This window comes from Toxorhynchites rutilus, chromosome 2 (assembly GCF_029784135.1).
Source record: "Toxorhynchites rutilus septentrionalis strain SRP chromosome 2, ASM2978413v1, whole genome shotgun sequence".
In the NCBI taxonomy this organism is placed as follows: domain Eukaryota; kingdom Metazoa; phylum Arthropoda; class Insecta; order Diptera; family Culicidae; genus Toxorhynchites; species Toxorhynchites rutilus.
This window is the reverse complement of record NC_073745.1, coordinates 302,180,249-302,203,805: the sequence shown is the minus strand read 5'-3', so window position 1 is coordinate 302,203,805 and position 23,557 is coordinate 302,180,249. Positions and strand designations below refer to the sequence as shown.

The window sequence follows — 23,557 nt, the reverse complement described above, 5'->3', positions numbered from 1 at the left end:
TGGGTTATTCGTAAGGTCATGTATTTGAATTCCTGCCAATACTTGAGACGCGCAGAGGGCGAGTATGAAAATTCTTATCATTCTAACCTCCAACTTCTAACAGTGGAAGTGCAAGTTTTCAGCTTCTGTCGGCGAAAGTCCTTGTCTTTGAATTTGGTCCGATACCTCTAACGGTCGGATCCTCCTGGGTTGAGACCAACGCGGTGTCCAAAACTTTCCCGGTGTGGCGGCTAGTTCCCTTTTGCGGCTGCTACTCGTGGAGCCTTTTCCACACGGCTGGCGGTCGGAATTTCGGATGTTTTAGTTCGCGTCACTTTTACGTGGCGAATCTAACACCTATTCGGGCGCCAGTTAACTTCTTACATGCTAATGAACTTAAAAAAAACTATTTTCACTTATTCGGTGCACGCTTGTGCATTTATTCACTTCTGAGGTTCTACTAATAATAATCTGAACAAAGATTATCTCTGTCTTTTTATATACATAAATATGTTTACAAATATCTTCATATTTCACATATTTCATATTTCTGAGAACGATGCGGGTGGCGAGTTATGTTTATGTTTTCGGGAACGGGTTTTTTCAGCATTGAAATCAGTTAGGCAAAGATAAAAAACAACGAACTGATTTTATTTACAGATAAAAGTTTAAAAAATTGTCAAATGACAAGCCAATACCCAGTCATGTCCGTCTATGTCTTGGCATCGAGTTGAGCACATTTATACCTTTGAAATACAACATTGCCAATGTGAGTGTTGAACTTGAGTTTGTCATCAATAATCACGCCAAGATATTTAATTTCCCGAACGCGATCAATAGTCTCATCATCAATAACAATAGAGACGTTTTCATTTGAACGATTTCGCAAGATTACCATATATTTCGTTTTACTTATGTTCAATTTTAATTGCTTATACTTCAACCATCTACTTAAAGAATGCAAATCTGCAAAAAGATTTAAATCACAAAATCGTAAAACTCGTCGCATGTCATTAATTTACATAATAAATAAAATGGGCCCTAATACACTTCCCTGAGCTACTCCAAGATTATTCCCTACGGGGCTGGAAATGAAATCGTTAAAAATAGTCCGTTGAGTTCTGTCATACAAATAGCTTTCAAACCATTTATATGCAGCACTCGTAATTCGAAAGCGCTTAATCTTGTTCAACAACAAGGGCCTAGAAATTGTCTCGAAAGCGCGTTTTAGATCCAAGAATACAGCAATGATGGTCTCTTTACATTCTAAATTATCTTTCAATTTTGCTAACACCAAGTTCAATGCGGTTTCACAGGAATGACCTTCCCGATATCCCGATTGTTCTGGTATAAGCAAAGTGTTATGATTTAAATATTCTAACAGCTGGCCTTTAACAACTAATTCCAATATTTTCTCTAATGTGTGCAACATGGACAAAATACTACGGCTTTAATCGTTCCAGCAACCTTTTGAATAGGGACTATCAGTGATTCCTTTCACACCTGAGATACATGCCCAGTTAGTAAAGATTTATTAATAAGGTCCATTAAGATGTAGTCAATAACATGAAAGCAATCTTGAATAACTCTAGCATTAACACTATCCACTCCAGCCGTTTCTCCTAAAGAAAAGCAAATAGTTCTAAGTTCATTTAATGTAATTGCGTGAAAACTTTCAAAACTACAATTACTATTAACCGGCTGTTTTATTTCATCAGGTTCATCGACCAATTCAAAAGATTGATCGATCAATTAAACACTATTGACAAAATAATCGTTAAACTTAGAAGCTATTATCTGTTCAGACTGTACAAGTGTGCCATTAAAAGTTATGGACCGCGGTTTGCTATTATGAGGTTGCAATAAGGATTTAAAAATTTTCCATAACTCTTTGCTGTTGCTTTGATGCTGATCAATCTTCCTCTGAATATGTTCACAACGAGTTTTCTTAATAGATTGTGAATATCTATTGCGCGCGATCGTGTACATATTCCAATGATTATCGTTATTAGTTCTACGAAATTTATTGTACCACGTGTCTCCCTTACGTTTGAGACGCAAAAAATGAGTGGGTTATATCTATGATATAACCGCAAGGTTGACGTGGGACTACCTTGGCTTAGCAATCATTTGTTTGTATTGATAAAATTTTTGATTGAATGAAATAATTTCCGAATTCAATGTGTTGGGGAAACACATTTCAGCCGGATCAAAAATGCCCCCGACTTACATGTGTTTGCAATGCCAATTTCCCTACGCTCCTTGGATTTAAAGTCTGTGTTAGGGAAACATATTTCAATCGAAACAAAAATACCCCCTTGCATGTATTTGCAATGCCAGTTTCCCCACGCTCCATGAATTTGAAGTCTATGTTACGGGAACATATTTCAGTCGGAACAAAAATGCACCCGACTTACATGTATTTGCAATGCCAATTTCCCCACGCTCCATGGATTTGAAGTCTGTGTTAGGGAAACACATTACAGTCTGAAAAAAATACCCCCGACTTTCATGTATTTGCAATGCGATTCCTCAAACGCTGCTTGGTTTTGAAGTCTGTGTTAGGGAACACATATTGGTGAGAACAAAAGTCCCCATACTTTCATGTATTTGGAATGCAGATTTCCCCAAGGCTGCTTGGTTTTGATGGCTGTGTTGGGGAATCCGTAAATCGGGCCAATCAAAACGAGGCAGTTAGGGCGTGTAGATAACGCTTAACATTTTACAGTTATTCAATTGTTTATCTAATGAAAAACAACATTTTATTAATTGCAATAGAAGCGTAGAAATATTCCCTATCAATTGATGCAAACATCTTCCCGATCCAGTAAGAAATGTTCGAGTTATAAGCATTCGGAATCTTTCATTTTTTCCTGCATGTTCTGTGTTTAGGTTTTCATTTTACCCCCCATATACTCCGGTTAGACGTAGTCCCACGTCAAAATCCAAATTGTACCAGCTGTTCGAGTTTTTCACACATAAAAACTTTTGCGTAACTAATCGATTGGTACACGTTTTCAAGACATCAGTTAGAACAGCTGCTGATCATCTAAATTACTCGTCCCGAATGGAAAATCCAAGCTTCTCAACACAAGATTCGAGACGGCATGTTTCGAATATTTCCTCCAGCACATTAATTTCACAAAATCATCGTTATTAACTCTTGTTAAGTTGAATAAAACACGTCTTGGTTGAACAAATGAACAATTACGAATGAGGTATATTTATGATTAAAGGGTGTGTCACATCAAATTGCATCACGGAAAAAACGCTGTAGAAATTTAATTTTTAGGAATTATATCTTCAGCTTTCGCTTATAATTAGATAAGAGTGTATAGATTACGTTGGCCATGCTTCACTGTCAATTTTTCGTAAATTTGGAAAAATGTCGTCGAACGAAAAAGAGCGTCGTGAATTAATCCTGTGCACTCATTTCGAGAAACATCGGGACATCGGTAAGATGCTGGGAATCGTCCAATCCACGGTCAGCATAGTACTAAAACGATACTTCGAGAACCTAACCATCGACCGGAAGGTGAAGAACGGCAAAAATGGATGCTCCGTCAGTGAAAAAGATCACAAGCGCGTAGTTAAGCAGTTTAGACGTGATCCGAGAAGTTCGGTCCGGGATGTCGCCAATAAGCTGAATTTGTCAAGTTCATTCGTCCAGCGGACCAAGCAGCGGGAGGGCCTGCGTACATACAAGGTTCAGAAGGCTCCTAACCGCGACGAAAGGCAAAACATGGTGGGGAAGACGCGAGCCCGGAAGCTGTACACCGAAATGCTGACGAAGCCGTATTGCCTGGTAATGGACGACGAAACCTACGTCAATGCGGACTTTCGTCAACTGCCGGGCCTGTTGTTCTTCTCCGCAGAGGACAAATTCAGCGTTCCGGAGGAGATTCGCAAGCAGAAACTATCCAAGTTTGCCAAAAAGTACATGGTGTGGCAAGCGATCTGCTCTTGCGGAAAGCGGAGCGCCCCCTTCGTGATGACCGGCACGGTAAACGGGCAGGTTTACCTTAAGGAGTGGAGCCTACAGAAGCGCTTACTACCACTATTGAAGCAGCACGAGGGCCCGACCATCTTCTGGCCGGATCTCGCTTCGTGCCACTATTCAAAGGACGTGTTGGAGTGGTACGAAGCCAACGGGGTCACCATCGTGCCAAAGGAAATGAACCCGCCCAACGCGCCGGAGCTTCGCCCAATAGAGAAATATTGGGCGATTATGAAGCAGGCTCTCCGGAAGAACCCAAAAGTTGTCAAATCGGAGGCGGACTTCAAGAGAAAATGGATTCCTGTTCAAAAAACTATAACCTGACGTTGTACAGAACCTTATGGACGGGGTAAAGAGGAAGGTGCGAGCATACGGGCTTGGGCTCGAAGTATGAATAAAAAGAAAATGCCAAAAGTTGTTTAATAGTTTTTATTTTACTGTCTAAAATTTTCAAAACGATCGGTCTACTGGGCGAATTTCTACAGCGTTTTTTCCGTGATGCAATTTGATGTGACACACCCTTTATTCTAATGACATAAATAATCCTAGCTTACTACGACCATTTCCGTTTCTACAACAACACTCCTCCTAAACGGTTACGGTCAGTCCAACCAGCTTGGCTAACTTCTCCAGTCTAATGCGCTGCAATGGTTCTGTCATGAGGTCTGCTACCATATCTTCAGACGGGCAGTAGACACACTTCATCTCTTGCTTCTCTATCAGGTTTCGAGTAAAATGAAACTTCGTGGCTATATGTTTCAACTTCCTCGTTAGCTTCTCTTTCTACATAATCTTCAGGCAACTTTGGTTGTCTTCGTGGATGACTACTTGCTGCTCATCGTTCAGCTCTTGCAGCAGTAACTTCAACCAAAGAGCTTCTTGTGCAGCCTCAGCCAGGGCGATGAACTCTGCTTCAGCGGTTGATAGGGCCACACAGGTTGGTTACGACAAGCCCAGCTCACCGTTCCTCCATTAACCTTGAATCCGCTGTGTGATTTTCGGTCATCTCGATTTTCAGCCCAGTCAGCATCCGAATAACCGATGATGGTTCCGGTTTCACCCTTCTTGCTCAAACGTAGCCGATAGTTGATCGTCCCCTTGAGATACCGCACCACGCGCTTGAGTTCATTCCAGTCCTCTTGGGTGTGATGATTTGTCTTCCTGCTCAAGATGGATACAGCAGTCGAAATGTTAGGTCGTGTGTTTACAGCTATATACAGGACCTTCCCAATCAACTTCTGGTATTCGGTGTTGCTAGCTAGTGGGATCCCTTCGTTATCGCTCTTGAAGTATCCTGGATCCAACGGAGTTTTGGCGATCTTGGCATCCGTCAGTCCGCTTGACTCTACGACTTCTCGAATATACTTCTGCTGGCTCAAGAAGTAGTCTCCGTGATGGTCCTTTTCGATTTCCATGCCCAGGTAATAACGGATGTCACCCAGCTCGCTGATCTCGAACGACCTCTTGAGACTTCCAACAAGTGCTGCAATCATTTTCGGATCTTCACTCGCTATCACCAGGTCGTCAACGTATACGAGCACGTAACCCCAACGTCCATTTCGCTGCTTCCGGTACAAACATGGATCGGATGTACATCGTTGAAACTGCTGCCGCTCCAACTCTTCATGCAGTCGTTGGTTCCATGCCCTCGCCGCTTGTTTCAACCCGTACAAGCTTCGGTTCAGCCGTCATACCTTGCGCTCGTTGCCTTGCTGTACGAATCCGCTTGGCTGCCGCATGAATATCTCCTCCTCAAGATCGCCATTCAAGAATGCGATCTTGACATCGTACTGCTTCACGGCCATCTTCTTCTTCGCTGCGACTGCCATCAACGTGCGGAAAGTGGTTTGCTGAACTACCGGAGCGAACACTTCGTCGTAGTCCGATCCATACTGTTGGCTGAAACCTTGGGCAACCAAACGAGCTTTGAATCGGACCACTTCTCCGTTGATGTCTCGCTTGAGCTTGTACACCCACTTGCATCCTACAGCTTTCCGTCCTGGAGGGAGATCAGCCAACGTCCAGGTCCTGTTGGCGTGAATCGACTCCAATTCCTCCGTCATAGCCTGCTTCCAGTTCTCCGCGTACGGCGAAGCCATCGCGTCCCTGTAGCTCTTCGGTTCATCCGATGCAGCCGATCCATGGTTCGAATCCAACGCCAAGCATTGATGGGGACCGTTGTCCTCATCACTGGAATCCTCGACGTCTCGCGGTTCATCGGATCTGACCTGTGGATTAGGATTGACGGGGAGACCTTTGCTCTGAACGTGAAAGTCTTTATACTTGCCTGGAAGTACGTGCTCCCTTCCGCTGCGCCTCAACACCTGTGACCGAGGTGGATTTGAAAATTTTCGCGGAGGGAGCACAGTCACATCGTCAGAATCAGTAGAGGTGTCATTGTCGTCTTCGTCTTCTGAGATTTCCTCTGCGGTTTCATATGCAGCCTCATCGAACTCTTGATCGGTAGGAACGGCCATCGATGGAACGCTTCCGAAGTCCACCGGAACCACAGTTCGTTGTTGGTTTGCTGGAAGTCCCTTTTCGCCGATGCACTCGTCGATGAAACACACCTCTCTGCTCTTCGTCTTGGGATTATACAAACGGTAGCCTTTTGTCTCCTCCTCAAATCCAGTCAATATACACGGTCTCGACTTTGGATCCCATTTCTGTCGTTTCTGTTTGGGCACTTGCACCATGGCCTTTGTTCCAAATACCCTGACATGGGAAATGTCCGGTTTCCGTCCGCTCCAGACCTCTTCGGGAGTCAAGTCATGTCCACGAGCCGGAGATCGGTTCACGAGATAAACCGCCGCAGCCGTTGCCTCTGCCCAGAAGGATTTCGGAAGATTTGCCTCGAATAACATACAACGTGCCCGTTCGGTAATCGTCCTGTTGGCACGCTCCGCCAGTTCGTTCTGCTCCGGCGTATAATCATTGGTTGTTTGGTGCCGTATTCCCATCTGTTTTAAGAAATTCTGAAACCCGTTATTGGTATACTCCTTACCATTATCTGTTCGCAGGATTTTTATCTTCCGCTCACACTGGCGCTCCGCTTGTGCTTGGAATTCCTTGAACCGACCAAGGACCTCCTCTTCAGATTTTGTCTTCAAGAAGTACACGAAAATCTTCCGAGTTGGATCGTCTATGAATGTAACATAATAACGGCTTCCAGATGGTGACGATACCTCCATTGGTCCTGCTATATCTGAGTGGATCACTTCCAGTAAGTCCTGTGCTCTCGATCCGCTCTTGCTAAACGGGATACGGGTCTGCTTCCCCATTGGACATACAGTGCAATCGCTACGGTTTTCGCTTGAAATTTGTATTCCGCTCGCAACGCCATTCGCCAGCTTCTTCACGCTGTTGTAGTTGAGATGCCCCATCCGCTTGTGCCAGGTTTCTACAGATGCACTGGCGGAGTTCAACATTGCTCGACCAGCTCTAGGACCAGCCTCTTCCAACTGCGCCAGCTTGAATAGATCATTCTCGATGACTCCGGTTGCCACCAGCTTACCTTGAGGATTATAGATCTCACAGCCACTGGATTCGAATACAACCTTGAAGCCCTTCTTCACAATCTGCACCACTGACAGAAGGTTTGTCGACAGATCAGGGATGAATTGCACATCGTGTACTGGAATCTCGGTTCCGATTTCCTGGCACGCTGGATGGAGAGTTGCCGTACCACAAGCTTCGATTCTCATTGTTTCTTTGTTAGCAGCAACTACGACTCCGTTTCCGCTACACACGTCTTCCAGAAGTTCCAGATCCCACGTCATGTGGCGAGTCGCTCCCGAATCCAGGTACCACTGGTTCTTTTCTTGACTTTGAATCGTCGACAACACCGTGCAAAAAACATCTGATTTCTTGCTTCCGTTTCCTAAATTTTCCGGGCAGAACTTCGCAATATGGCCAAACTTGCTGCATTTTCTACATTGCGGGCCTTTTGACTGTGCCGAGTTTTTCTTGCTTTTTCCGTTGCCTTGGGCGACTTCCGTTTTTGGTTTGAACTTACCCTTAGCAACGAACGCTGTTTTTTCACTTGGCAACAGCTCTTCCTGCAGCAAAATGGTCTTTATCGAGTCCCCCGTTATCGCTGTTCCCGAGTTCTTCAGAGCCATGACCATTGATACCACTCGGGAAGTCCAGCTAGCAGAAGAACACTTACAAACCGTTCCGGGATCGTGAATCCAATTTCGTTTAACTGGTGGCATGGCGAGATCATCCTGTAGGCTTCCATGGTTCCGCAAGATTCCAGGTCGGTTCGGATCAGCTTGAAAAGCAGACCAACTTCCCGCGTCAGGCCACCTTCCTCGAACGCGTTGTTGAGCTTCGTCCAAGCTTCCCGAGCTGTTTTTGCGTCACGTACATGGTAAAAGTTTGCCGGTTCCAGGAACAGGATTATCTTCCCTCTGGCCTTCTTATCCTTGACGGGATCCACCGCTTCCAAACTTCCATTTTCCTTTTTCTTCGGTTCGATAGCTTCCCAAAGGTCTTCAACCTCGAGATACGTTTGTACGGCGAATTTCCAAGTACTCCAGCTCTCTCTGCCGAACAGTCGTTCAATTCCGAGATTCGAATTGGCCATTTTCAACTTCGTACTGGGCCCAAAACCTCTTGTTAAGTTGAATAAAACACGTCTTGGTTGAACAAATGAACAATTACGAATGAGGTATATTTCTGATTATTCGAATGACATAAATAATCCTAGCTTACTACGACCATTTCCGTTTCTACAACAACATTAACGAAATTATCCACTACATTATTAACTAAGGTCTCATGATCGGTTATATCGGTTATATTCAAATGATATTATATTCAAATTTGTATCAGTGACAGAACAAACTGTATCAAAATTGGAATAAACATGATCAATTAAAGTTTCACTGTGCCTGGAAATACGCGTAAAATCATTTACTGTTTGTTTTAAATTGAAAAAGTCTGCTAAACGCTTCAAATGGTTTGAATTATGGTTATCTCGCCAATTGATATTGAAATCACCAGCCAATATATTTAATATGCTGGAATCAAGGAACATTTCAAGCCAATATTCTAAAATTTCAACAAAACGTTGGTCACTGAAGCTTGGAGAATGATAAAAAAACATCATAGTTACCCATCTTCATGCCACTTTCAACTGTAATGCCCACCCCGCAAACATTAAATCGCATAACAAGCGTATATATAACATCATATGCCCTAAAATTTGGTTGGCATATAATGCGCCTAACTGGCATATGCATGCAAAAGTGGAGGCCATATACATACATGGCAAATGCTTACCGAATTTGTTTGGATGAATATGCAACTTTGACCGGCTATAATAGCAATTATGTTGAAACTGAATTGCGATCTAATATGAATATATTCATGAATTGTCAAAGCACCAAATACGACTTTTGCCATACTCTTATACGATTTATTACAGACATAGAAAAAAAACAAATGGCGCAAAATATTTTCGTGAAATGTTTATTATAGCCTCACGAAATTATAATTGTTTGGTTGACTTGTGTTGGGAGTGGTATATGAATGTTTAAAATGGCACAGTTTGATGTTTGGTGAAAACTGCTCCGATGTGAGTTCAAACTCCAGTCGTCTGAATTATCATCCACCAGCTATCTCGCGCGGCTATCTGAAATTTAATTCAACAGCGGTTAAAACTTTCGAGTGCATCAGCATTTCATTGACATTTCAATATGATGTAATATGTTCTTTATTAGGATCTAATATGATTTACTGTTTCATGATTTTCTTCAGCATGCAACATAATTTACTACAGTACTGAATCGATTTCAATTATACGCTTATACGACACACAAACTTCATTAGCGTAATATACGCATATGATGCGGATTAAATATATTTTACGACAATGTACATCATAAAATTGATGTTTATTATACCGAATTGCGACTTAATTTGATAATGGTATATAAAATCGAGTTTTTACATTTTGTGCGATTTCAAATATACACGATACATACTTTGATTGATATTATATGCGATTATGATTTCTTCGGATTTCTTGTAAGACTTGGTACGTGCAAAATTATACGATTTAATGTTTGCTGGGCAATGGGTTTCCATCAATAACTTCGTTGAGGCGAATATTAAATTGAACTGATTCTCTGACATAAATAGCAACACCGCCAGTATGTCTAGAATGTGATAGACAAGCAGCAACATTATATACCGGAATACTACACTGATCAAACGATTCTATTTCAACGATGTGTGTTTCCGACAAGAGGACCAAAAGTGGACGCTTTTCTTCAACAATCTGACGTAAAGCTACGTTGTTTGTTGAGAGTCCAGCAATATTTAAATACAAAATATAATATTGGTTCACAATTCTTCACAATTTATTGAAATGCAATTCTTGTTATTTATTGAAATGCAAGCTGCTTTTTTCAAATCAAAAAGTCTCTGATACACTGAACATTCTGAGCTAAATGCGGCATGATTGACGTCCAAATTCATTTTCCGTTCTCTATTTATTTTCAAACAAATAACACATTTCAATACAGTTGACCTTTTAAAACCTTTACATCTTTTATTGCAATGTCTTCATTTTGACTTTTGAGATAATCAATGAACACATCGGAGGAATGCTGATCGCTCATACCCACAATTTTTAATCTGGGCACCGATGTGGGAACAAGAGCACTGTATTTTTCACCCAAATTGCTTTCGATGTCATTTTTTACAACGTTTATATTGGCTCCAGTGACACACTCAACAATGATGGAGCCATCTCTACCATTCCTAAAATTGCTAATTTTGTGTGTTCTTGGATCAAGTTACGTTTTCAAATGCTTTCGAGTTTCCTCGCAAGCTTGTTTTGACTCTTTAGGTTTTATAACAATGACCGGATGAGTCTTACGATTCTTTTGCTTGACACTAATATCCGTTGTCTTATTCTCTTTAACAATGTTAGAACTTTTTACAACATCCGCGAAACTTATCTTATTTTGAAGAACATTGTCATCATCATTATTATGACATTTACGTTTCTTCCGTATCGAATTATTTTGGTTCGATTCTGTAAGAATTGTACCAGGACCACCAAGCGAATCATTATTCATTACAGCTAATTTATTTTGCGCATTAATTGATAAAACTGAACTTGCCATTGAATCCAATTTCACACGTAATAATTTATCAAGAGACACATTTACATCTTGTCTCAATTCTTCCATACCGCACTTTAGTGCCCTGTCTATTTGAGCAGCGATCTGATCTCGCACGCCGTGAGCGAGTTTTGTTTTTCAAAAAAAACTCAAATTTTAATGTTAATGACACCACTAAATGAATCTCGAATTTTGCATAGGGTATATTATCGTGCAAATCAACATTTCGTAGCAAGTTCCGAATGAAAAATCGAGATAACTATTTTTATTGGCACCCAAAACCATACTTTTCGTTTCATACTCGCAGAATGCTGATTTTGGACAAACATTTTTTTTTCGAGATGACACTAGATCTCAAACTCAAACTCAAACTTTGATCGCTTTGCGCCACTCTCCCTTAAGTCCGATTGAGCTGAAATTCGGCATAGGGTGTTTTTTCGAGGTGGTGAACATTTTGTGTAGGGTAACTTTTTGGAATTAGAGATGACCATTTTCATTGGCACCCTAGTGTACATATTGTACGACCACGTAATACTTCCAAGAAATGGAAAAATTATAATTATCATCTTCAGGTGAACTAACATGCCGGGTGTTCGGGTTCGATTCCCGTTCTGGTCGGGGGAATTTTTCGTCAAAGAAATTTCCTCCGACTTGCTCTGTGATCACGCGTATTCTAGAGCTTGCCACTCAGAATGCATTCAAGGCGTGTTATTTGGCATAGAAATCTCAACTAAGTACTAATAAAAATGACGTAAGTAATACAACGTTGAGACGGCGAAGTTCCTCTAGGAACGTTAGTGCCATTGAAGAAGAAGAAGATCTTCAGGTGAATCATACCAAGCAATTGTTTTAAAAATAAGGATTGCTTTCGATCAGGAAAATGCTTGGATCGAGTAGAATATAATGAAAGAAAATCTAATTTTGATCATTTCTGGAAACTCAAAAATTTTGAAACTCAAAATAAAATATATATGGTTATATATAGAAATATATATAAACTGTATTTTTTTTATTTTTTTTATTTAAATCGTTTATTTTTACAGGCTCAGTTACATAGGTTTAAAGGAGCCGAACTCCTTACTGTATTGTTACTAGTATATAAACATTTTTCCTTAATTCTAATGTTAATAATATAGGAAACCGATTACTCGCGGTCGACTCGAGTTTAGAAGGGTGACATATTTTCTTCAGGAAAAGGAGGGGATATGAGGATATATTGACAATGATCACACTCACACTCTCAATCACACTCATCACACTCAATTCTTAAACCTATCTTATATCTAATATGTATTTACATTTCATCTTATTCTTAAGAAGGGATCCGATCTCTCACAAAGGAAAAGGAAAAGGAAAAACTAAGGGTGTAAGGACAATCACACACGAAGATCGATAGCTTTAAGGAATACATATATTTGGGACATGTAATCAAGGTCTAACCGAGCCAACACGTCTCTCACCGGCATCATGGGCTGCCTTCCTCGGGCCCGAAGGGTGACTACTAAATTCGATCTGGCGACAAGATACAGCTCGCACGACCAAACAACGTGCTCGATGTCGTGGTAACCTTGGCCACAAACACAAAGATTGTTGTCGGCAAGATTAATACGAAAGAGTAGCGCATCTAACGAACAGTGATTGGACATGAGTCGGGAGAAGGTGCGAATAAAGTCCCGACTCAAGTCCAGACTTTTGAACCATGGTTTGAGGCTAACCTTAGGGATAATCGAGTGGAGCCACCGGCCCAATTCATCTTCGTTCCATTTGCGTTGCCAGTTAACTATGGTATTTTTGCGGACTAAAGAATAAAATTCATTGAAGGCGATTTGACGCTGATAAATATCGCCTTCAATTGCACCTACCTTTGCTAATGAGTCAGCCCTCTCATTACCCGGAATTGAGCAATGTGAAGGGACCCAGACAAAGGTAATGACATAACAGCGTCTGGATAAAGCACTCAAAATTTCTCGTATTCTCTCAAGGAAGTACGGCGAGTGCTTTTCCGGCCTCACTGAACGGATACCTTCGACAGAGCTAAGACTATCCGTTACAATGTAATAGTGTTCAACAGGTCCTGAGGCGACGCTGTCCAGCGCCCAGTATATCGCTGCCAATTCAGCAATATATACCGAGCAAGGATTCTGAAGACTGTGTGAGGTGCTAAAAAATTCGTTGAACACTCCAAATCCTGTGGACTCATTCATAGAGGACCCATCAGTAAAGTACATATTATCACAATTGATATCCCCATACTTTGCATCGAAGATCGTTGGAACGATCCTCGATCGAAGATAGTCTGATGTTCCATGGATATCCTGCTTCATGGACAGATCAAAATGCACAGATGAATTGATGTAGTCAGGAAAACAAACACGGCTGGGAGTATACGAAGAAGGAGCAACCTGCATGGAGATGAATTCATAACATGAGCTCATGAATCCAGAATGAAAATTTAGCTCGATCAGCTGCTCAAAATTTCCGATCACCAATGGGTTCATAACCTTACACCGGATGAGGAACCGAAGAGATAATAAATTGAAGCGATCTTTTAGTGGGAGTAGGCCTGCCAAAACCTCGAGACTCATGGTATGCGTTGAGGGCATACATCCCAACGCGATACGGAGACAAAGATACTGAATTCGCTCGAGTTTAATGAGGTGTGTTTTGGCAGCTGATTGAAAACAGAAACTGCCATACTCCATCACTGAGAGAATAGTTGTTCGATACAACATTATAAGATCTTCTGGGTGGGCTCCCCACCAGGTGCCGGTAATTGTACGGAGAAAGTTTATTCTTTGTTGACATTTTTTACTCAGATACCTAATATGGGCCCCCCAAGTACATTTGGAGTCGAACCAGACCCCAAGATACTTGAATGACATAGCATGAGTAATCGGTTTACCCAAAAGTTGAAGCTTTGGTTTTGCTGGTTTATGCTTCCTAGAAAAAACCACCATCTCTGTTTTCTCCGTGGAGAATTCGATCCCTAGCCCAATGGCCCAGGTTGAAAAATTGTTCAAAGTATCTTGTAAGGATTCTTGCAGGTCGGATTCGTTTGATCCTACGACAGACACCACTCCATCATCTGCAAGTTGTCTTAGGCTGCAATTTTGTGTAAGGCAATTGTCAATGTCGCTTACGTAGAAGTTGTACAAAAGGGGGCTTAAACATGAGCCCTGGGGGAGTCCCATGTAAGAGACCCGACTTACTGCCGAATCTCCGTGAGAAAAGTTCAAATGTTTCTCACAAAGCAAGTTATATAACATATTATTCAATAGAGGCGGCAGACCCCGAGATTGTAATTTGTCTGACAAAACCTCTATTGAAACAGAATCAAAGGCCCCCTTTATGTCCAAGAATACTGAAGCCATTTGTTTTTTTTCGGCGTAAGCCATTTGAATTTCTGAAGAAAGCAACGCAAGACAATCATTCGTCCCCTTGCCCCTGCGGAACCCATATTGTGTATCTGAGAGTAGGCCATTCGTTTCAACCCATCGATCAAGGCGAAACAAGATGATTTTCTCCAACAATTTCCGTATACAAGACAGCATTGCTATTGGGCGGTACGAATTGAAGTCGGACGCGGGTTTTCCGGGTTTTTGAATAGCTATAACTCGTACTTGTCTCCAATCATCTGGAACAATATTATGCTCCAGAAACCGATTGAATAAGTTCAACAAGCGATGTTTCGCCACATCAGGGAGATTTTTCAGCAAGTTGAACTTAATTCTATCCGATCCCGGAGCAGAATTGTTACATGAAAGGAGAGCAAGAGAGAATTCTACCATCGAAAACTCGGAATCAAGATCGCACCTATCTTGTGGTATATCTCGAATAATTCTTTGCACTGGAGCGGAATCGGGACAAACCTTTCGTGCAAAATTAAAAATCCATCGATGTGAATATTCCTCGCTTTCATTGGATGAAGAGCGATTTCTCATGTTTCGAGCCACTTTCCATAATTTTTTCATTGACGTTTCTCGTGATAAACCTCCCACGAAATTTCGCCAATAAGCACGTTTTTTCCCTTTGATCAAGTTTTTAAATTGATTTTCAAGGTCCAAATACGTTTGAAAATTCTCAATGGTTCCACGTTTCCGAAAAGCTTTAAATGCATTCGATTTATCTCCATAAAGCTTGGAACACTGGCCATCCCACCATGGATTGGGAGGCCTTCGACGAATAGTGGAACCTGGGATGGGTTTCGTTTGAGCGCGAACCGCTGTCATAGATCAAACGAGAAATGAAGTTATACTCCTCCAATGGAGGCAAACCATCTCTGGAATTGATGGCTAGAGCAATCGCGTCCGCATATTTTTTCCAGTCAATGTGTCTTGTGAGGTCATATGCCATGTTTATAGATTCAGAAGAATTCGACCCAATGGTGATGGAAATTTTGATTGGCAAGTGATCACTACCGTTGGGATCCTGTATTACATTCCACTTGCAATCTAACGATAGTGAATTCGAGCAAAGCGAGAGGTCAAGAGCACTTGGTTTAGCAGGAGGTTTAGGTACACGTGTTGTTTCCCCAGTATTCAAAACGGTCATATTGAAGCTGTTACAAAGGTCATATATCAACGATGAACGATTATCGTCGTACGGTTCCCCCCAGGCAGTTCCGTGAGAGTTGAAGTCTCCCAAGATCAATCGTGGCTCAGGAAGGAGTGAGCACATGTCAACAAGTTGCTTGCGGCTAACCGCAGCTCTCGGAGGCCAATACAAGCTGACTATACAGAGGTCTTTGCCTCTGATGTTTGCATGACAAGCAACAGCTTCGATCCCTCCAATAGGTGGAAGGTCAATTCTAAAAAATGAGTGACACTTATTGATCCCCAATAGTACCCCTCCGTATCTGTCATCGCGGTCCAAGCGTATTATATTAAAATCGTGGAAAGAGAGATCATTTTGAGAAGAGAGCCAGGTTTCGGATAGAGCAAAAACATCACAATTGAGTTTATGAATTAGAAATTTGAATGTATCCAATTTAGGGATAAGACTACGACAATTCCACTGTAAAACAGTGATATCTCCGACCTCTCTATTTAAATTAGACATCAAGAGAGATAATCATTGCAAGGAGGGGCCATGTTTGCATCAATTGCTGCAAAATTATCTTTAGTACTGGAAGCATTGCGGTGACAATGGTTCTGATGGAGTCGGAAACATTAAAACACGTGAAGATTTGATCCACAAGGTCAGACAACTTTATAAATCCCGATTGGGAAGTTGAACTTGACGGAAAAACAGGGACAGTTGGGGTTTTTGATGTCCCCTCAAGTGCTGGGTCGTTCGAAGGTGAACTATTACCACGGAGGCCAGGAGGGACCTGATTTTGCTTATCCGCTGCACTCGATTTTTTGGGCAAGCTAACAGGGGGTATCACCGGAGGGACTTGTCCTTGAACTTTGGGAGTGGTCACATTTTTGCGCCGGGGATTCCCTTGAGAAATAAACGGCGTGCCCCCGTTAGCTGTATCCGCTTCCATTTCGTCAACTGGCAACGTAGCGAAGACATTGTGTGTATTGATTGGTTGTTGTTCTTGAGCCAGTGGAGAAGCGCCCTTCAAAATTTCTGCGAAAGTGCGTTTAGAGCGTTCCCTCAAAGAGCGCTTCTGTTTCTCCCAGCGAGCCTTGTATGTTTCACAAGCTGAGAGCACGTGTGGGGATCCCCCGCAATATGGACACTTATGCTCAGTCGCACTGCAGGATTTCCCCTCATGTTGTTCTCCGCAAGTGGCACATCGTTCTTTATTGGCACAATAAGCAGCCGTGTGACCAACTGACTTGCACTTTAGACAAGTCATTGGCTTTGGAATAAAAAGTCGCACGGCTAACCTCAATTTATCTACCATCACGTAGTCAGGGAGAGCTGAACCAGCGAAGGTGACTCGAAACGAGTTGGACGGCGTAAATTTCTTTTCTTCTCCTTCATGGGAGACTGTTCCGAGCTGGCGGCAACCCAAGATCTTAACAGTCGTCGAGGGCAGTTTTTGAAAACGGCCGGTACCTTCACTCGTAATGTATTCGCACGTCAAGCCCGTTTCGGTTATCACACCCTCAATTTCGACTATGTGAGAGGGAATGTAGACCCGATACTCAATTGTAAAATGCTGATCGACAACAATCTTGTTTGCGTCTTTTCGATCATTCACGACAACTCGCAATTTGTTTGGTCTAACCTTCGAAATTTCCGAAACGGAGGTATACCTTGCCAGATCTTTCGCGATCTGCATGACTCTCAACGCCTTTCCATTTGGCTTAGGCCTGAAGCAAACAACCCAGGGACCAGTTCCGGGCGCATCTTCTGGATAGACCTTTACACGGGGAGTGGGAATAACAGGGGGGGAAGGCGAGGACGGGGATTGAGAGTGGGAAGACGAAGGTTGAGAAGGAGCGGGAAGAACAGAGGGAGAAGACGAGGTTGAAGGTAGAGTGGGATCGTTAAGGGCAGATGGGAGATTTGCTAGTTTTTTGGAGGGAGGCTTGGTAGGGTTAGCTGACTCGTCCCCAGAAGAAGTATCTTCCGTATTTGGTACGCGTTTGAGTGACTTTTTTTTATCACTTAGGAGGGAACTAGAGTCAGAGACCTCCATATCCGAAGGTCCCCCACCCTCTGCCATTTTAAAATTGGCACTTATATTCTAAGTATTTTTTTTAAAATAATATTTCACAATAATAATAATTCACAAAAACAAACAAAAAAAAACTTATAATTAATAAATATTTTCTCTCACTATATTCAATCTTATTCACCTATGAACGCACTCCAGTGCAGATGAACGGGAGCGTGCTGAAAGCTCGTTGGTGGTGGGAATATGCCTACGACACCACTACACACAGTCGTCGGTGAAAGCTTACCCGCAATGCTTGGCTTTCCGAGGATGAAAGCCTCTATCCACTAGCAGGCAGGGTACTTCACTCACTATCCAGATAGCGAAATGAACTCTTCAGCGGCAAAAAAAAACAACAATCACGATATATAAACTGTAGTCATCAATTATTAATAATTAACAGCGACCCAGAACCTTTGAAAAGCCTATAGAAAATGGAGCAACGAGTATGTACACTGAATACTTTTTTATGCAATTGATGCGTAAAAAAATTACGGAGAAAAATAGCGTAAAGAAGAATCCAGTGTATTTTCTGCCAGGAAATAACAAGCCGGAATGGTCGGTTTATAGGAACTTTTTTTAGACACCTATCAAATTTCTGTAGGGCTGTGAACTCGTGATATGAATGTTGAAACACCTGGAACTGATCGGGGCCTGGATCTTCAGGATCTTCTTCATACATCTGGTCGAAAATACTTCCTGATTTCAATATTCGTAAAATGTATAGCTTTTATGTAGAGAAATGTGTCCGTATCCGTATCCGTGTCCAAAACATTCTGTTTTGTTTGCCTATTGTGTGGTACATGAAATCGAGGTTTTCCAAAAAAGTCACAGGAGGGTTGTGTCCGAAACACGACCGCATAGTTGACGTAGGATTCCGTTAGGTTTTCTCTTACATGCTGATTTTGGATATGTTTGCAGAATTACATTGTTAAACTCTTCGATAGTGATTTGGTGGCCCTGAAAAGGACCGTTTTGTCTGGTTGTTAGGTATTCTTGGTTCACTGCAAATTTTATTTATATTCTATCAAACATAAGTTCTATTCAGTTCATTGAAATATCATTCTTCAACTAATCCATCAAATGATTCTTTTTGGAACGAAAATTAAAAAAAAACACTCATTCATCGCTCCCTACTTACTCGCCAGCACGTATGCAATCAGCAATGCCCACGCTAGTTACAATGAGCACTATCCATTTGTGCGCGTCGTTAACGTCGTATTCAATTATCGACCACGAGGGTATTTACATGCTGATTTCCCCCGGACACCTTGGATTTGAAATCTCTGTTAGGGAATACATTTCGGTGGAAACAAAAGCTCCCCCTACTTTTATGTAATTGCAATTCCGATTTCCCCCAGGCAGTTTGGTTTTGATGTCTCTGTTAGGGAATACACTTCGGTGGAAACAAATTTCTCCGTATCTTCAATTTCGTCCAATCGGAACTAGGTATTCCCGTTTGGACATTTTTTGATTGTTTGCTAGTTAGTTAATATATTATTTTATCAATTGTGATGAATTGTTATGGAGTGCTCAGATCGATTGATGCAAATATCTCGTAAATCCATCAGGAAATAACTGACCAATAATTGTAAGTACATGAGCCGCCGCATGTGTCGTCAATTTCGACCAATCAGAAGTGGGTATTTCCGTTAGGATAGGGGTTGAGATTTTCCAATTATTCGATAGTTAGTTTACATGACATATATTATTTGATTTAATGTAAAAAATTGTTATGGAGTGCCGAAATTGATTGACGCAAAAATCTCATCAATCCATCATGAAATGACTGAGCAATAAGCGTTTGAAATTGGACAATTTTCACGATGTACTCGATTTTCGATTTTCAATTTGTACCCCAATATGTTCCCGAAAGACGTAATCCTACGTCAAAACTCGTCAAATCCGGCAATTCCGTTTGGAAATGTTGAAAGCGCCTGGTTGAAGATATGAAGGGTTGATGTATCCTGCGAAGAAAGCCGTATCTTCTCTTGATCCTTCCGTCGTTGATTACGATCAAAAATTAGCTGCAGAACGATTTGAAAGACTTTTGACTATATTGACGGATTTTTGACGTATCATCTATCAGCGTATTAGCTCACTTTGAAGGGATAGGAGGGATTGGAGGGATCTTTAAAAATGTCGAGCTAGTTAATTCAACGAGTTCGAAATTCTCCTTCTCTTTATCCAGAAAACAAGGAAAGCTGGTAGAAATAAACTTTTGTGTCAAATGAATCAAAGTTAATGAAACGGCTATGTAAGAAATCAAAAGAATTTGCCAATTGAATTTCAATATCGTAAACGATCGAAAGACAGACAGAAGCAAAATACTATACGATAGGAGCGATCTAATCTCACCTATCGGAAGCGGGTGCAATAAAACCTGATGCAAGAAATAACGGAAAGGAGAGGGACCAAAAAGATCGTACACATTTCTTATCGCGCTAGGCTCCGTTGACCTTAGAATGCAGTTATGAGTCAAAGATAAGCTTTAGGCAGGAGTTGCATGTGGTGAAGCACAGATAAGTGCAAAGGAGCAAGAACGTATTTAGTCTTCTCTTTCTTTCGCACGTTAGATTTGAATTTAGGATAGAATGAAATTGTATATAAAAACCCAAGGTTCTCAGAATAAAGTAAGTAGTCTTTGGAATTGTGTCGTGACGAATACATCCGAAACACCTATTTTGAATCGACTGACGAGAGATCTTCAGATTCAAGTCTTCCAACGTTCGCAGCAATAATTGTATAATTTGCGCTCGGAGTTCGTGAAGATCTTGTACTCGTTGATCCTCCCGCTTAGTTGATATTCGATAGATTGTCCAGCTCCCGTTCGTTACTCGTTCCGTACGGAATTAGTGCGAAGGCAGTCAGTTCAATTTATTGAAAGGAATAGTTCTGGTTAGCTTCCGTTCGTGGTCGGTTCCGTAGGGAATTAGTGCGAAGGCGGTGAATTCAGTTTGTTCGAGGTTAGGCTGGTTCTTGCGACGCTTCTACTTCAAATCTGTAAAGTGCCAACCCAGACTCATTACGGTTGATTCCTTCGCTCAACCGAGTTTGCGTATTGGGCAACTTTTACAGGCTACGAAAAGCAGAAGTGGAATTTCTCAAGGGAGAACGGAAAAAAGCCGAAAGATTATAAGAAAAAATCATTTCGGTAAAATTGTAACACCTTCAAGATTACTTTGAATTGTATGAAAATTGGATCGGATTTCTTATCTTTTAACGACACTTCGACACAGTTGTCGTTGGGCTCAATGAAAATCACAAACAATTTATTTTGGGAAGATATCAAGAGACCTCCAAAAATTTTGATTGTTCTAGCCAATTAAATGTTTTAGGAACTTCAACTACAGAGCTAGTAGAAAATTTGACTATTAGCCTACATTTGGAGTTTTTTAGATAAAAATCTGGAAAATCAGGGAATTTCAGGGATTTTTTTCGAGTTTTGTGTCAACACCCTTAGTGAAATAGATATGAATGTTGGCATAGAAAAACATCAACATTAATTATGTTTAGCTTGATTCAGCTGGTTTGAAAATATTCCGAGAAAAGTTAGTACAATTATACGAATTTTGTTTACTGTAGAAGAGATCTTTCAATCGTAGAGGCGAATTTGGAGATCTTCTATTTTAGTTGGCGTTAGCATTCCATTCTGGCAATCTGGTAGTCTGGATTTTTGGAGCTGTAATTGTCCCCTATTACTCTTGCTTTCTATCTGCCTTAATTTGACGCTATGGTCTCACCCCCACAGATAGTGTACTCCTCCCTGTACGAGGTAATCGTCGATTTCACCCGCGACTATGAATTGATCCGGCAGGCCTTGCACAAAATCGAACACTACGACAAGACCGCCCTCGAGAATGTGCTGGTGGGCGTCAACAACATGTTCAAGACCCACTGGGGAAGTCAAAACTACTGCCAGATGATTTTTATCACCGACTGCGGTATCGGTTTGGGACATACCTCGCTGAAGAACACCGTTATCAATTTGCAATCCTGGAAGACAAGAGCCACCACTACCGGTTTCAAGGGGCCATTTTCGGTGAAATTTTGGATCGGATTTTCCTATCCCAGCAAGCTGACCTTTATGGGTCTGGGTAGTTTGGCGGACCCTGCGTTCAAATGTGGTACGCCTTCTCATCGGTTATTTGATCAAAACTCACTCACTCATCAAGGATATTGTACTTCCAGGAACCAAAATGTACCAAAAGCTGCTCGATGTGAGCGGCCAGAATGGGCAGCTTTTTATTCCTAAATTGAAGAATCTTTCCATTGAGGATCCCATCGGAGAGGACGTGGAAGATAACAGCAAACTGCTGAACAGAAGATGCGTGAAAGACATGTTTGATAAAATGTGCGAACAAAACTATAAACAGTTTGAGGCAACGCTCCGCTGTGGAGGATATTTCCGGCTGGATGGGGCCATTATCATCTGGCCAGCTCCGTTGGTAAGTATGGGTCCATAAAATTCTAGATGTTCGTTAGAGAAATAACCGAAAACAATTTGATACCGCCTCAGCCTTACACCTCGAAGGATTTGTTCGGAGCAGAGACCACAAAAATCATATCGCGCAAGTTGGAAATTTGCGGCTACATCAGTTTGTCAGACGTTGGTTCTCCCATGTCGGTGAGTCGTCATCTCATTCTGCCCCGGAGCGAGGGAGACAAACGGATCTCTTCGAAGGATGGAAACCTGAGTCCGGAGGAGAAGCTTGAAATCGATATCAAAGGCTTCTACGCAAAGCCGGATAGCGGTGGTGGCGTTGAGAACGATGATGATGTTGCCGCCACGGGAGATGCTACACGGGAATCTGTTTGTGTTCTGCTGCATGGTGCTCTGAAGGTGGAGAACATGGCAGCGCTGGTGTTGTTGAACGAAAACTGGTACGGTTTCATCTATTCCTATGCGGACAGTAAGAAAAAATCCAATCTGATGCTGAACGTTCTTCCGCCCGGGAATGATGTTGTTCCGTGGCTGGGAGACTTCCGTAATTTGGCCTATCAGGACGATGCCCTCCCGGGAGAGAATCCAAGCTTTCCCATTAAGGCGGAGAAGAGAAGCTACTCGCAGAACATCGTCGTCTGGATTCGACAACCTGGACTTCAGTCGGACATCCAGAAGGCACTGCGGCATGCGAAAAAATTACCCGAGAAGACGCAACACTTCTACAAGGAGTTGAATCGGATTCGGAGGGCTGCGTTGTCACTAGGATTTCTCGAGCTGTTGGATGGGTTGGCGAATATTTTCGAGCGGGAAGCTGCCGCGCTTGGTCCCAGCGCAAGCCCGGATTGTACCATTCAGCTGAAACATGCTGCTTCCGAGTTGAGAAAACCGACCAATAGGGATATGAAGGCAGTGATACAGGCGATGCCTACCAAGTACAATCAGATTGCGTCGTAAGTATTATGTTGATGAACGGTAAATATAATTATTTTGTTCACCGAAGCCATGTGTGGTGAGATTACAGAGAAAGTCCCTTATTTAATATGGCTGATGTGAATAAGTTGAATTAGTTTTGTGGATCGTGGGCCTCGGTAATGAAGGTCCGTTATGTAATGAAGTACGATGAGTATATTACCCATTGCATTATCTTACAATAAATATGGATGGGATTTCCTTAGCTCCATCCAACTGAGTAGTTCGGTAACAGTCTATTCTTATTGTAAAAATCTCTTTGATTCGAGTTCTTTTTACAAGCAGCGAAGGCGATCATCGACAATCACTATGTCGATTATTACCTCTACAGCGTGGATACCGTGAAAAAGGCAGTCGAGTTGAAAAAACATATTCACGCTAATGGAAAACTTGAGATTCGACAGTTCATCTCTAAT

The 23,557-nt window shown here is 41.9% G+C and overlaps 1 protein-coding gene across 5 annotated transcripts in view; it reads left to right on the top strand.

Annotated features, from left to right (window-relative positions):
• The window catches only part of LOC129765933 (integrator complex subunit 14), a 48,136-nt gene extending 24,965 nt beyond the window's left edge, over positions 1-23,171 (top strand). The window contains exons 1-5 of one of the 5 annotated variants that reach the window (XM_055766386.1): positions 20,359-20,691; positions 21,311-21,409; positions 21,477-21,852; positions 21,917-22,173; positions 22,245-23,171. In XM_055766386.1, coding sequence (XP_055622361.1) covers positions 21,609-21,852; positions 21,917-22,173; positions 22,245-23,126 — 1,383 coding nt within the window. In that variant the 5' untranslated portion in view covers positions 20,359-20,691; positions 21,311-21,409; positions 21,477-21,608 and the 3' untranslated portion in view covers positions 23,127-23,171. The other 4 variants (XM_055766387.1, XM_055766388.1, XM_055766385.1 and 1 more) reach the window with 4 other exon arrangements.
• Positions 23,172-23,557: the final 386 nt, after the last annotated feature.